Consider the following 14,101-nt stretch of genomic DNA (forward strand, 5'->3'; position numbering starts at 1 on the left):
TTCATTCCAAATGAAAACTAGTTTAAAAATTCGAACATTTTTTTATGGAAAAGAGAGGTTTGACGTTTCTGAACGGTGCACCATTCTGCCTTTTGACAACATGACCAAACGGAGCAGATTACTGTTCCATTTGAGAAGAGCGTTCCTCCTTCACGGCTTTTGCCCGTTCACGTCATGGGCCATGCCCCACCGAGGTTCTTCTTAATCAAACTCCCCCTTTCGCTGGCGAGAATTGTAAAATCGTGATTTGTAGTTTTTTTATGCAACAATGTCCAGGATTTCCTCCTGTACCCCTGGTAAAAAAAGTATATTATCTATAAATTCTATCCATGTCCAGGATTTCTCCTGTATCCCTTGTAAAGGGGTTTATTGTGGACTATACATTTCAGAAAAGTTGCTTTGTTACCTCTAACCATATTGCCCAGAAAAACTGTTTTGATAAAATTATAATCTCAGGTTAATTTATTTAGACTACCCCTACATTTAAATCGCAGTTGGCGTAGACGCATGTTGTCGTTGCCTCTGAGTGAGCATTGTAATTCCTTTGCTCTTGACTCATAATATTGTCTCCTTACCCTTTTTGGAAGGATTTATTTAAAGAAGTTAATATCTTGAGCTGGACTGACAACCAAAATCAATAGGCCAGGGTTGTTAATTGAAATCATAATAGACTAAGTGCTTTGAATGCCAACTACAATAGAGCCAAAATCTTAAATCATGACAAATATCTCAACCACACTGATAGCCTAACTATCAGTTATAACTAACACTTAAACCATGATAGTGTTATGATCACGATTTTGATAAATAGGCCCTAGCAGTGATTACATTTCTAAACCATTCATTCAGTTTAGATCAATCAGTAGAGATGATTTGAAATGTCACATTAGCACTGACGTACAGTGAGTCAAGTTGGAAATGAAGTGAGTTAGCAAAATAAGAACTTTATTCCCCCTGAGTTTAATTACAAGACTTTGTACATGATCAAATATAAATATATATACAATGTTTTACATGATTTATAATTTAGGGAAGAATCCAAGACAGGGAAAAACTGTTTAGGAATGTAAAAGAAGAAAATCCATTGTCCATGACAAAGAAAACAACGAGAAGCTCCAGGCAGTCTACACAGTACGCTCTGTAGAAAACACAACACAGCAGAGAACTCTTCTGTCTGTTAAAAGGCCTTTTAAAGTGACAGTGACATGTTGTCAGAAAACTTTTGATTGTCCTTGACCTCTTGACATTTTTTCTATCTTAGCCGGCCCTCACCACGCGCTGCTTAATAGGAAAGATGAATGTTGTCCTGAACGCGTCCGGTGATGATCTGGATGGCCAGATGCTCTCAGAACACAGATTGTGGAGACCTTTATGTGTCCTGGTGGATTTCACTTAGCCTCCATTGGATATCAGGGCCAGGGCCTCCATATTGCCTGGGGCTGGATTTGAAACAGTGACTGCCCCAGAGTCCTTGTTGGGCCGTCGGGCACAGGGCCAGAGGGACATAGAGGGGTGGGGATACTGGAACCCAGGGGAGTATGGTCTGGTACCAGAGGAGCCACAAGTGGAGATGTAGAGTGAGACGAGGAAGACAAGGAATCTGATCGATGTTCAGAGGGAGAAGGAGAGAAGGGGAAGTGGCAGGGCATGGAGAGGTATGGAGAGGTAATGGCGATAGGTGTCGAGGAGCTGGAGTAAGAAGGGGAGGGTGGGGGGGAGAGGGAGTAAGGAGGAGATGGGTATGGGTGTGAGAGGTGTTGGGTAGGGTGGGGGTGGTGGAGTACAAAGGTGTTGGGATAGATGTGAAGAGAGGTGTTGATGTAGGGGAAGGTGGCCTCCCTGATGGCTCGTTGATGACCCATCCCTGTACTTTCCTTCCTGTTCTGAACTCTGCCCAGTAAGCATTGTCCTTCTGCTCCAGAGCCCCAGGGCTGGAGGTCCAGGGGAAAGGTCTGGCTATGCACCCTCCCCAGAGGGCAGGCACTGTGGGCATCCAGGTGGTCCCTCAGTTCCTGGACAAAGCTCTCTCTCTGGGAGGGGTCCACGCTGTCAATGTAGTTGCCCAGGCGGGAGATGCATTCTCTGAAACCTGCACTGTAGATGGGGTTGGGTGGGGGCTGTGTGTGCTCATGTATGAGGCCTGTCCTTTTGGAACTCACAGCACTAGTCACTGGAGCAGAGGACTCTTTCACATGACTTTCTGAAAGGGCTAGTGTTGGTTAATAGTGATTCCAGCAGTATAGGGAGAACATTTAGGAAGAGAAGAGAGGACAGAAAGAGACAATTCGAGAGATGGATCCATGTGATGTGAAGATGAGAGTATGAGAAAATATCATGATAGAATGGATGATGAATTTGGAGAGGACAGTGACAAGAAGCAGGATGTACATTTGTGGGAGAATTGTCAACAGAATTTGCAAGAGCCAATGTGTATGTGTAGGTGTTTGTAGATAAGTTATACAAAGGGAAGATAAGGAGGTTTTGGGGAGAGAAAAATAAATAATTATTAGCACTCACATTAATATTTAATATTCTATATCAACAGTTTGGGGCATATTTCGCTTTCTATTTATGAAATAAATTACATGAAAAACACACGGGCAAACTATAAACATTTAGGATTGATATATACCTTTTCTGTCGTTCCCATTTGCGTTTCTTCGTATGTAATCGACAGTCAACTCTAATATTTCAGCTTTTTCCAATTTTGGATTTTTCAGCCGCTATGAGAGAGAAGAATAATCCTACTGAATATATTGCATTACGATCAACCATTACGAACAATATTTCGAATTTTAATTATGAATGCTTTTTTTTGGTATGGAAGTGATGATTTTATGGTTAAATACAATACTTTTAATACAAATATAAATTGCTAAATTATATTTTGGACGTGTCTATCAAGTTCCTAACAGACACCAAGTTACGTTTGCAATTTCATTAAATTGAGGTCGTGGATGGATGGATACGTTGGTAAAAACTCGGAAGTTTCGCGCAACAGCAAGTCTTCGTAGTTTTCACACGGGTCCGCTTTCCGTGTGGTTGTATGGGCTGTTTGAAATGTAATTAATAGCTTGACAATGTGTATTATTGAAATACAACGGATCTATATTTTCGATAATACCATGGAACTGATTTCAGAAAGCTGTTAGAAAAGCAGTGGTCAACTCAACTCACCATGTCAGAAGTGTTGCTTAGCAGTATAGTCCTTAGCTCATCCAACCGTTGGTTTATCCTATCACGCCTCTTCTTTTCAATTACCGGTTTAAGAACCTGGAAAATAATCATGATCATCAGTTATTGCAACAACACCAAATCCAAAAACAAATTCACTGACACCAAAATATAGATGATATTTCTTAAACATCAGTTTTACGCACGATCTGGATTTACCCTCTTTAAGGAATTACGATTATTCATGTTTGATCCTTCCAATTTTCCTCGATTAAGTAGGCCTATATGAATAAAGACTACTTTTCCAAAAAGAAAATGATGTATTCATCCAATCCGGTCAAGGAAGCTGAAAAGGAAGTCTCCACACTAACCAACAAAGCTGGTTCTTTTTTTAAATGAGGCCGCAAAGCTACTTATAAGGTCAAGCAGACCGACTGTCATTGGTTGAAAGGTGACAATAACGTTCTCGACCGTTCTCACTTCGTTGCACGCCTTCTTGATACTCACCAAATGGATTTTATGTTCAAAGATACAGTATCTTCATTTCAGGAAATCAATGTGCATCTTTGGAATGATCTGGAATATGTTGTTTACAATATAGCATAAACATTTAGAATGAACGCAAAATCGATAATATAGCAATGTATCTTAATCCTAACATGTAGCTATGGCTGACGACGTAGGCTGTGTGATTCTGTGCATTATTTTTCAGCCAGTATTAACGTAATGAGCTGTAAATGCACTGGCTTAGCCTTCTCTGACCTTAATTTGGCATAGAAATGAATGCGTTTATACCATTATTGGCGCAATTGACCAGTAAAGCAGTTATCGCTTTATGTAAATATAGGACCAATTTGGTACGAAATGTGTCTTTGGGGCTTGGTGGGTGTGTCTCCAGACTCAATGCATCTAAGAAGGCCTTTTGACTATCCATAACAGTACTTCATATGTATGCGCCAAATTGGCTTCTTAGACAAGTGTACCTTGGGAACGTTGGTTTTCTCGTGGGAACAGAAAACTACTGTTGCTGAAAAAGTGTCAGAATGAACACAATCACACCAACTCGAACACACTCGTCTTTATGATGTAAACATTCCATGTAAGTGACAATTTACGCATGCGTGGCAACAGTCGCACCTCGTGTGAGCGTGCAGTAGCCTACCATCTGCTCCACATGGGCAAGTTAGATTGCGCTATTAATCTACACGAAGTACACAAATGAGCCGTGGGAAATTGAGCCGAAATCCAAATTTGACATGCACGCGAATCGAGAATTGCGGTTTTATCTATTATGGTAAGGCCATGCGTAAAAAAAAATAGGCAATATAGCTTTTAACCTATGCATTGGGGAGTGAGAGAAGGAGAAAGAGAGAAATTGCAGTGAGAAATTGGAACGAGAATGTGGTCTTTGGAGGCCGCGCGTAAAAAGCAGCAGTGAATGGAGAAATGACAAATGCATACGTGGGAAGTCTGGACAGAGGTGCAAATCTGCCACGGGCATATTGTATACTCTGTGCAAAGGCTATAAACAACAGTAAAACACAATAACTTTGACAGAACAGTACATGTAAAAAACAAATGCATTAAATGAATCCAAATGATTAAAAGGAAATGATCATCAAATCTGACCAGAGAGGATAGGTCAAGTTCTAAGATGCAATGTCAAATACCTTATTGGTGATATTATGTGACATCATGTTAAAGGGTTAATTGTTTGTGTCGATGCTGGGAACATTTCGCACTAAATGACCATCCATTCTTGAAGTGACTCACTTGGAAAAATGTCACCAATCTCTCGCTCATGAGATAATGCAGGAGTTGTGGTTTATTATGTTAGAATGTATACATTTAGGAGTTTAATAGCCTGTAACGGTGTGTTTGTTCCCAAACACCGACTCCAATATTGAGCCTTGAATCAAATGTCTTGACAAAAATCACACAATCCTTTCAATGAACATCCATTCAGCATAGGGCTGGAATAACATATTGAGTTTTGCGCAAAACGCCATAATCTTTCGGTCCGCTTTGCCTAGTATGTCAGTCTTAGGCCTGAGGGTCACATTTCATTCAAACTCAAAAGTTCAAGTTGTGCTTCACACACAACTTCTGGGTTGTGTGCCTGGGTTGTTGTGGTTATGGTAGCGCGTGTCTGAGAGACATGATATCCCTCTGATCTGAAGGCTAATAGGCCAAAGAAGGAGAGGGCAGTGTGAACTACATGAGAGAAACCTCAATGCTGATCAAATATCGTAAGTATTTTTCTTGCATTTTCATTAATTCGTTCCTTACTTTTTTTAGTGTAACAACTTATCTGAATAATGCGCACACAAATTAGATTTCTACAATACTCTTACATTTCTAAATGGCTAACAAATATTATATTTTAACCATGTGTTAGCATTTGCGCAATTTAGGTTATGGAATGTGTCAGTAGTTATACTGATTACAACATGTGGTACAATGCAATGAGAAAGGCCTATACTTTTTATGGACAATGGCTAAATTCACTTTGCTGTTCCCCGACGTGACAGACCGGGAACATTTCCCTTAGCCCCTTTCCCCTGGGAAAGACAAGGATTTACACATTTGTTTATGAGCCTACCTGTTAGATTTTGTAGGCTACATAATTTAAAAGACAAGTGTCGCCACTTCCTGAGGTGCGATGGTTCCCACAGCATCAAAATCGAAAACCATGAGATTGCGCAGTGGTCTGCATCGCTAGCTGTGCCACCAGAGACTCTGGGTTCGCGCCCAGGCTCTGTCGCAGCCGGCCGAGACACGGAGGTCCGTGGGGCGACGCACTATTGGCCTAGCGTCGTCCGGGTAAGGGATGGCTTGGCGGGTAGGGAAATCATTGCCTTATCGCGGGCCGGGCGCAGTGCGCGCCAACCAATGTGCACGGTGTTTCCTCCGACACATTGGTGCAGCTGGCTTCCGGGTTGGATGCGCGCTGTCTTAAAGAAGTGCGACTTGGGTAGTGTCTCTCCCGAGCACGTACGGGAGTTGCAGCCATGAGACGAGATAGTAATTACAAACAATTGGATACCACGAAATGTGCGTAAAATGTTGTGCCAATTAGTATGTGGAGACACCTCACGTGTTAACTTTCTCCAACAGCTCTTCGGTAATAGCTCAGTTGGTAGAGCATTAACTTTCTTCCCGGGAACAGCTGACTTAAGTCGCTTTGGATAAAAGAGTCTGCCAAATGGCATATATTATTATTATTATACATGCCATTTGTCTTTCACGCACAAGTGCCAGGGTATGACGGCGCGTGCCTACAGGGAACTTTGTTTTTACACTTGCCAGACTTTTCTCAAATATACCCGCGGCTACACATATTATTGTAGGCTAGTCTGAATTAGCGACACGCAGTGTCTTGAGATAAATCAATGGTGATTTTTGTGAATATTCGCAATATTCGGTTATTCCTCAATATTATGGGCTAACTTTTGGATTTATTTATTTTTGTTCCAGATTATGAAGTATGTTACCCTTCACAGCGTTCACTGAATGTTTTGCCCATTGTAGGGATTGTAGGGATTGGCCACTATGGAATTGGTCCCCCAAAAAAACACTTCCTATGGTGGTTCAATGCATTCAATTGCTATGTTAGGCATTTAATACGTTGACCAAATTCACTTTGCTCTTCCCTGATTTGACAGTCTGGGAAATTTTCGTTCAGCCCTTTCCCTCGGGAAAGGTTTAGGCTGGACAATGTATGTATTTTTTATTACCTGTTAGAATTTGTACATCATTTAGCGAAGATGTGTCGCCACTGGAGGTGCGACGGTTCCCACATCACACGTTTCCCTCTAAATGTAAATTAAGACAAGGTCAAATATAATTACATCCGAATACAATTATTCATCACATAGGTAGCTATGTATGCGAAGGCAATATCCTCAGCTTGTTTGTATAAATTAGTCAGAAAAGCTTGTTGGGTCTGTGCATAAAGTGTTGTGACAATTGGAATGCGCAAAACCATTGGGACTGAAAGTGTGCCTGTCTGTTTGAGAGGTGGAGGTGTCACTTTATTCATATGTAAATCCGGGTCGACTCTTGCCAGCACCTCTCTTGTATTGACAATCACAGTGCCATTTGTTAGAGCTTTCATACACGTGCCCACGGGTGTTATTGTGGCTGTGATGGCTTGTGCCTAAGCACATGATCAAACAGGGTTAAGAAACCTGTTTTAAAAAATAAATGATTCAACAAACAACTTTCATGATCCTTTTTATACCCATCCTATGATTGTGACCCTTACCAAAGCAATACATTAACTGCATTTATTTAATTAGATCATTTTGTAAAATGTAGATGTTTTTCATTTATCAGGGATCTGAATCTTCTGAATCGTGTATCAAGTATTTCAGCCGTTGCCTACTGGACGCGTGTGGCATGTGGTGCGGATTGGCTACCCGATGGGGATGGGAGGAGTCCAAAGTCAAGTCTACCACCTACGGATTTAAAAGTCATGGAGAGACGAAAATATCCTTCCTCAGTGACAAGATAGTAGAGAAACAGTACTGTTCTTTCTGATTATTATTTACATCTGGATAATCTCTGAGTTTCCTCCGTTGTAGGCTTCTTACACACAGCAGAAACGCGTGGATTAATACAAATACTAAACTAGTTGGGGGAACAGAGAACGTGAGAATGGACGAGAAGGTAATACCAAATGAATGTACCACTTTCAAGTGATTGTATTCCGTGCCAGCGAGATATAATTTCATTTGATGAACGGCCTTAATTTAACCATACATTTCATGTCAGTCTAAATTCATTTGATGTTTACAAAATTCTTCGCTTGTTGAATTCAATTGAAATATGATGAAATAATTTATTTAAAAAATATATAATGACGATGCATATGACGAAAGGGGTTATAAAGAGCTGTTCTTACTATGCTGCGTGGTTTCCCAGAGACATTGACCTGTACTCTCACTCATGATTCCCTTTCATCTTTCACTTGTAACTCCAGAAGCCTCAAGTGGAGAGATAGAGAATGGACCAGTCTGGAGAGGCTGAGAACAATGCTGCTGCAGTGGCCACAACATCAGGTATGAAGTTCACTTGACTGCTCTAAATGCAACTTATATCACTGTAAACTCAAGGCATTTTTAACTCCAATACTTATAGTAAGTTGAACTCAGTCACTGAATAGTAATGATTACTTTTGTGGTACTGACTCAAAACTAAATGAGACTCAATGTTTTTAAAAGTTATAACAAATGCACTTTACTCAGCATGCTCTACTGCAGGTAGATAAAAAAAGTGTTTTAATATCTGTGTTTTTGCATGTACAATGAGTGATTTGATAAACTACACAAAGATAAATAACATACATTTTTCTAATCATTTAGCTCAATTTTTTTGCACCAGTTACTGAAATGGTAGTTCCAGTTTAATTGGGATAGGTAGTCTCCCCACACTGTTCCTAACCCTGGTTTACTAGAGGCAATGGTCTGACCTCCCACCGGTCTAACATGGTCTGTCCTTCCACCAATTATCTCCATTTTGAATGCAGATTGCTGGTGAATAAAATTCCAACTGTTGAATATCCTAACTCTGGCTGGATTCCAATAGGAATCACTTTGCAACTATAATGTGACTTGCGGGTTGCAAAATCCTGGTAAATTTCCCAGGTTTCCCAGAAATCCCGATTGGAATATTTCTGGAAATTCTCCAACCAGAGTTTTGTTTTTCAACTGGGAATTTTGCTACCCTACTTGCAGGCCTGATGTGGCCTGTAAAACCATGTGTTTCGGGCCACTGTATTAGGGCAACGCTAGGTGTATTCTCAAATAGTTTTATTATAAATGATCATATTCATCCAGGAACTCACTTGATAAATGCCACAGGACTGAATTTTTTTAAATGAATTTAACAACCATGTCTCTGTCACTAACAAATGCAGTCATGGAAGGTAACTCTACAATTCACTCAAAGGCAAGGCATACTGGGAAATTACATTGGAGCCCTGGCTCACTAAGGGAGTGTTACTCAGTGTTCAAGCTCATACAACTCAAATCTGCAGGGGTGTCAAACTTATTCCATTGGAGGGCCTAGTGTTTGCTGGTTTTTGTTTTTTCCTTTCCTTCCTTTCAACAACCAGGTGAGTGGAGTTCCTTACTTATTAGTGACCTTAATTCATCAACCAGTACAAGGGAGGAGCGAAAACCCGCAGACACTCGGTCCTCCGTGGAATGAGTTAGTCACTTTGACCCTGTAAGGTAAGAGTCAATAATTTGAGTCATGACTACAAAATCACTTTAAGTAACTACTCAAATATATTAAGTACATCAGGTTTCCTCAAAAGTTTTGAGTAGTAACATCACATTGGGGCTTACAGTGTACAGGTGTCAGCTCCTCTGAAGTGTAGCATGACTGTGCATTAACCTGTTATCTATCTCTCTATCTCAGCGTTGGGTGGAGAAAGCTGAGATCCTGGAACAGTGTTCTTTCTCCAGAATGCTGGCAATGGGGACAGGAAGAAAGCTGAAGGTGAGGAGCATCGAGGTCCTGGTTTAAGCTCAACTTGCTGCCCGGCACAACACGCCACCAGTCCTTACCCATCATGAAGATACAGGAATCCCGCTACAGACAGCAGCTTTGTGCAGTCAGGATAAATCATCCTTACAGAGCTCCGCTCCGACATGGAGCAACGCTCCCCAGCAGCACCACAGACACGCTGCCAAAGAATCCCAATCTCAGAACCTCTCAGCCAGCCAGTCTGTGTGGAGGCCGTGGCTCTGATCTACCACAGGATATTGAACTGTAAACAACTGCCACATCTGTTGCCGCTGAGACTGCTACGGAGTCATTCATTTATGTAGTGTTGTGAACACTGAACTCATGGGCTCCATAGATTTGCAGTGATCTGACCGTATTGTAGCTATACCGCACGGCAGAATATATCCGTAATTATTGCACAATTACTTCGACTTTGCCATCACTACATCTGCTGATGTAAAAAGGTCTTTATAAATACATTTGATTAGATAATTACAACATGTACTATGTATAACTTGTAGTACGAGATGGGCAGTATTTATGTTACATGTATTTGAAAAATGTATTTCAATTACTTCTGAGTTTTGTATTACATGGGGCTGAACAACACTTCAATGTATTTTGTAACCAGATCAAATCGAGAACTCTAATTTGTATTTACAAAACACTTTTCTATACCATTTTTTTTTATACTGGTTCACCATTTTGTGGCCCCCTTTCACCCTGCATTGGTATCAGAAGTCTGATGGCACTATGGTGCGATAAGAGCATATTTAGTCAGTGCATTTGTTTTCGCACCAAAAGTACGTTCATCTCTAGGAGACAGAATGTGTCTCCTTCCTGAGCGGTATGACGGCAGTGTGGTCCCATGGTGTTTATACTTGCGTACTATTGTTGTACAGATGAATGTGGTACATTCAGGCGTTTGAAAATAGCTCCCAAGGATGAACCAGACTTGTGGAGGTCTAAAATTTTTATTTCTTAGTTCTTGGCTGACTTCTTTTGATTTTCCCATGATGTCAAGCAAAGAGGCACTGAGTTTCAAGGTAGGCCTTGAAATACATCCACAGGTACACCTCCAATTGACTCAAATGATGTCAATTAGCCTATCAGAAGCTTCTAAAGCCATGACGTTTTCTGGAATTTTCCAAGCCGTTTAAAGGCACAGTCAACTTAGTGTTTGTAAATTTCTGACCCACTTGAATTGTAATACAGTGAATTATAAGTGAAATAAACAATTGTTGTAAAAATTACTTGTGTAATGAACAAAGTAGATGTCCTAACCGACTTGCCAAAACTATAGAAATTTGTAGAGTGGTTGAAAACCAACTTTTTTAATGGCTCCAACCTGCGTGTATGTAAACCTCAACTGTAAACTTCAATTGTAGAATAAAAAAACAAATATTAGTTATAGAAAGTAAAATGTTTCTGATTGGGCTGAATACTTGCAAATGTATTTGTGTTATAAAATAGAAAAAGCATGTATTTTGTGGTTTATTTTTGATACACTGATCTTTATGGTATTTATGACCAACCTTGAATTGAGAAGGAAGATCGTATTGCCAAGTTAAGGGGTCTCCGGTACATTTGTATACTTGTTGCAGGTGGTTCGTTATGAATTTATTAAATACTCCTTTATTCACATAAATACACAATCTCTGTAGGTAGTGGCCACGAGCCAAAATTGGCCCCGGAGAGTTGCTTTCTACATCGCATAAGTGCAGATATGTGCCCCATGTCATTGCTCTCTCTACTGTGTGTAATTCTTGCTAGCTGTTACTCAGATGTGGTGGGGCTGAATCTCATTAGCTGGAACTCAAATTGCTAGTGGGCTGGCCCACGTGGGCAGGGGTGGACATAAATTACAAAATATAACTACATAATGCCCTAAAAACGAATGTTTTAAAATAAAATATAATGTACTTTTGCAAAGTATTGTATTTTAAAATAGAAAAATACATTTGCAAGTAGCCGGCTGAAGAGCAACAACATTCTCAGTAACAGAAAGGTCTTACTTGCTATGACTCTGATATGCTGTTGTTTATATACCTTAGTTTTGAATGCACTGTCACTCTGGACAAGGGTGTCTGCTAAATGACCAAAATATAAATGTACTGTATATGTGAAAATGGACAACTGCAAAGCACACTGGGTATTTTTATTGGCCTTGTTTCGGGGCAGAGCTCATTGGAGTAATACTTGCAATTTTTCATTTTTACATATACATTTACATTTAATGAATGTAGCAGACGCTCCTATCACACCATAATGCAATCAGACTTTTGATACCAACGTAGGGTGAAAGGGGGCCACAATTGTGAACCACTATAAAGAAATTGTATGGAAAATTATTTTCTATACCATTATCAGCCCAGTGAAATAAAAATACTCAGAGGTAATTTAAATACATATAAAAAATACTGCCCATTTCTGCATATGGGGGGAAATGTAGGGAAAATGGTGCCCATTTCTGCATATGGGAGGAAATGTTTAAGATTGGTAGAAAATTCTCTGTACTACGCCAAACATTAGCCGACCTATCCTGTAAGTGTAACAGGTAGGCTAGTGGAGAAGCACATTAGCCTGTTACAAATCTGTAGCTAAGTTAAAGTCAGTCATCATACTCACCATTTGACATTGACAAGATAATGAAATCATCTGGTTTGGCTGATTCCAGGAGAACGCTATCTCCCGAATGCATTGTGCCAACTGTAAAGTTTGGTGGACGAGGAATAATGGTCTGGGGCTGTTTTTCATGGTTCGGGCTAGGCCCCTTAGTTCCAGTGAAAGGAAATCTTAACGCTACAGCATACAATGACATTATAGACGATTCTGTGCTTCCAACTTAGTGGCAACAGTTTTTCCCCAAAGCCTTTTCCAGTTTCAGCATGACAATGCCCCTGTGCACAGCGAGGTCCATACATAAATGTTTTGTCAAGATCGGTGTGGAAGGACTTTTTTTTGTTGTTGTTGAATTTTTACCCCTTTTTTCTCCCCAATTTCGTGGTATCCAATTGTTGTAGTAGCTACTATCTTGTCTCATCGCTACAACTCCCTTATGGGCTCGCGAGAGACGAAGGTTGAAAGTCATGCGTCCTCCGATACACAACCCAACCAGCCGTACTGCTTCTTAACACAGCGCACATCCAACCCGGATGCCAGCCACACCAATGTGCCGGAGGAAACACTGTGTACCTGGCAACCTTGGTTAGCGCTCACTGCGCCCGGCCCGCCACAGGAGTCGCTGGTGTGTGATGAGACAAGGACATCACTACCGACCAAGCCCTCCCTAACCCGGACGACGCTAGGCCAATTGTGCGTCTCCCCACGGACCTCCCGGTCGCGGCCGGTTAGGGATTTTGGAATGAGATGTTCGACAACCACACTTTTGGTCATGAAATGTATGTTGTCTGGCTACCAATGTTTTAACTTGTTTTGTACAGTAGGGGCTATCTCACATGGAGTTAGGCTATAGGTCACTGGTCACATGGTACACAGGTGACCAGCAAGTGTTAGCACAGGTACAAACAAACGAAAATAACTGTAGCCTAGGCAACTTTCTAATGGCAGGCACTGAGCATGGCCAACCCGTTTCTTGGTTTCTGGTATATCATCAAAATAAATCAATCACACCACGTTTTTGGACTCATTCAGCAGTTGTTACCTGATTAAGTACAATACCATTGGAAATGAATGTTGAAAGTTCAAATTAAACTCCTAAAAATTAAGTTGAAAATGATGCTGCCGATGCTTTCTGTTGACAAGACAGTTTGATTAATTGCTCAATGTAAAAACAGTTTGAAAGTATCCAAACGGGTTGACTGATTGTGCCCGGAAGGCATGCGATGGTATGATTCTGAATAGTCAGATAGCTAGAAACAATGACAAGGAGCTGCTATGTGGGGAATCGTAGGTGGGTCGTTTATTGGTTTAAGGTGTTTTGACTGATATCATGTCTATGTTTATATGGCAAAAAAAATGAGAGATAACAAGTGCTCATTGTGCAAATGTATTTATGTTTTCAAAATGTCAACAAAATATAGATTACATGTTGTCAACAGTCTAAACCGAGGCCCCTCTGTGTTGCCCCATAGTTGGGCACACCTCGATTCTGTTGCTGAACAACCAACTCCAACATGCAGAAACAGTTGGTGATATATTGAAATATATGCACCGTTGAAACTACCACAACTCAAAAACCTCATGAAACTGGAGATGTGTTTTACAGCACTGGTTAGAGGATAACCTGCAGGACACAGTCAGCTACATTTTGGAACGTAGCATTTTGATGTGGGGGGTGGTCACCAAAACAGAAACACAACACTGTTTTGTCAATCACTCATATCGATTATCATTGTTGAAATTAAACACGCAAGAGGGTAGAGATGAGGTTGCACATCCTGTTAAAAGG

The 14,101-nt window shown here is 40.7% G+C and overlaps 1 protein-coding gene and 1 long non-coding RNA gene across 5 annotated transcripts in view; one reads left to right on the plus strand and one right to left on the minus strand.

The window, feature by feature from the left end:
• Positions 1–937: 937 nt before the first annotated feature.
• LOC123993755 (transcription factor HES-7-like) overlaps positions 938–14,101 on the minus strand; it is a 29,457-nt gene continuing 16,293 nt past the window's right edge. The window contains exons 2-5 of one of the 4 annotated variants that reach the window (XM_046296234.1): positions 6,912–6,989; positions 3,178–3,273; positions 2,633–2,723; positions 938–2,209 (exon numbers count right to left, since the gene is read on the minus strand). In XM_046296234.1, coding sequence (XP_046152190.1) covers positions 1,410–2,209; positions 2,633–2,723; positions 3,178–3,180 — 894 coding nt within the window. In that variant the 5' untranslated portion in view covers positions 3,181–3,273; positions 6,912–6,989 and the 3' untranslated portion in view covers positions 938–1,409. Of the gene's footprint in view, positions 2,210–2,632; positions 2,724–3,177; positions 3,274–3,393; positions 3,533–5,776; positions 6,186–6,911; positions 6,990–14,101 lie in introns of those variants that run through there. The other 3 variants (XM_046296249.1, XM_046296224.1, XM_046296241.1) reach the window with 3 other exon arrangements.
• On the plus strand, positions 7,597–10,781 carry LOC123993774. The gene is made up of 3 exons (XR_006831505.1): positions 7,597–7,845; positions 8,159–8,237; positions 9,601–10,781. It is a non-coding gene; the product is annotated as an uncharacterized LOC123993774 (long non-coding RNA).

Source organism: Oncorhynchus gorbuscha, linkage group LG02, assembly GCF_021184085.1.
Source record: "Oncorhynchus gorbuscha isolate QuinsamMale2020 ecotype Even-year linkage group LG02, OgorEven_v1.0, whole genome shotgun sequence".
NCBI classification, from domain to species: Eukaryota; Metazoa; Chordata; class Actinopteri; order Salmoniformes; family Salmonidae; genus Oncorhynchus; species Oncorhynchus gorbuscha.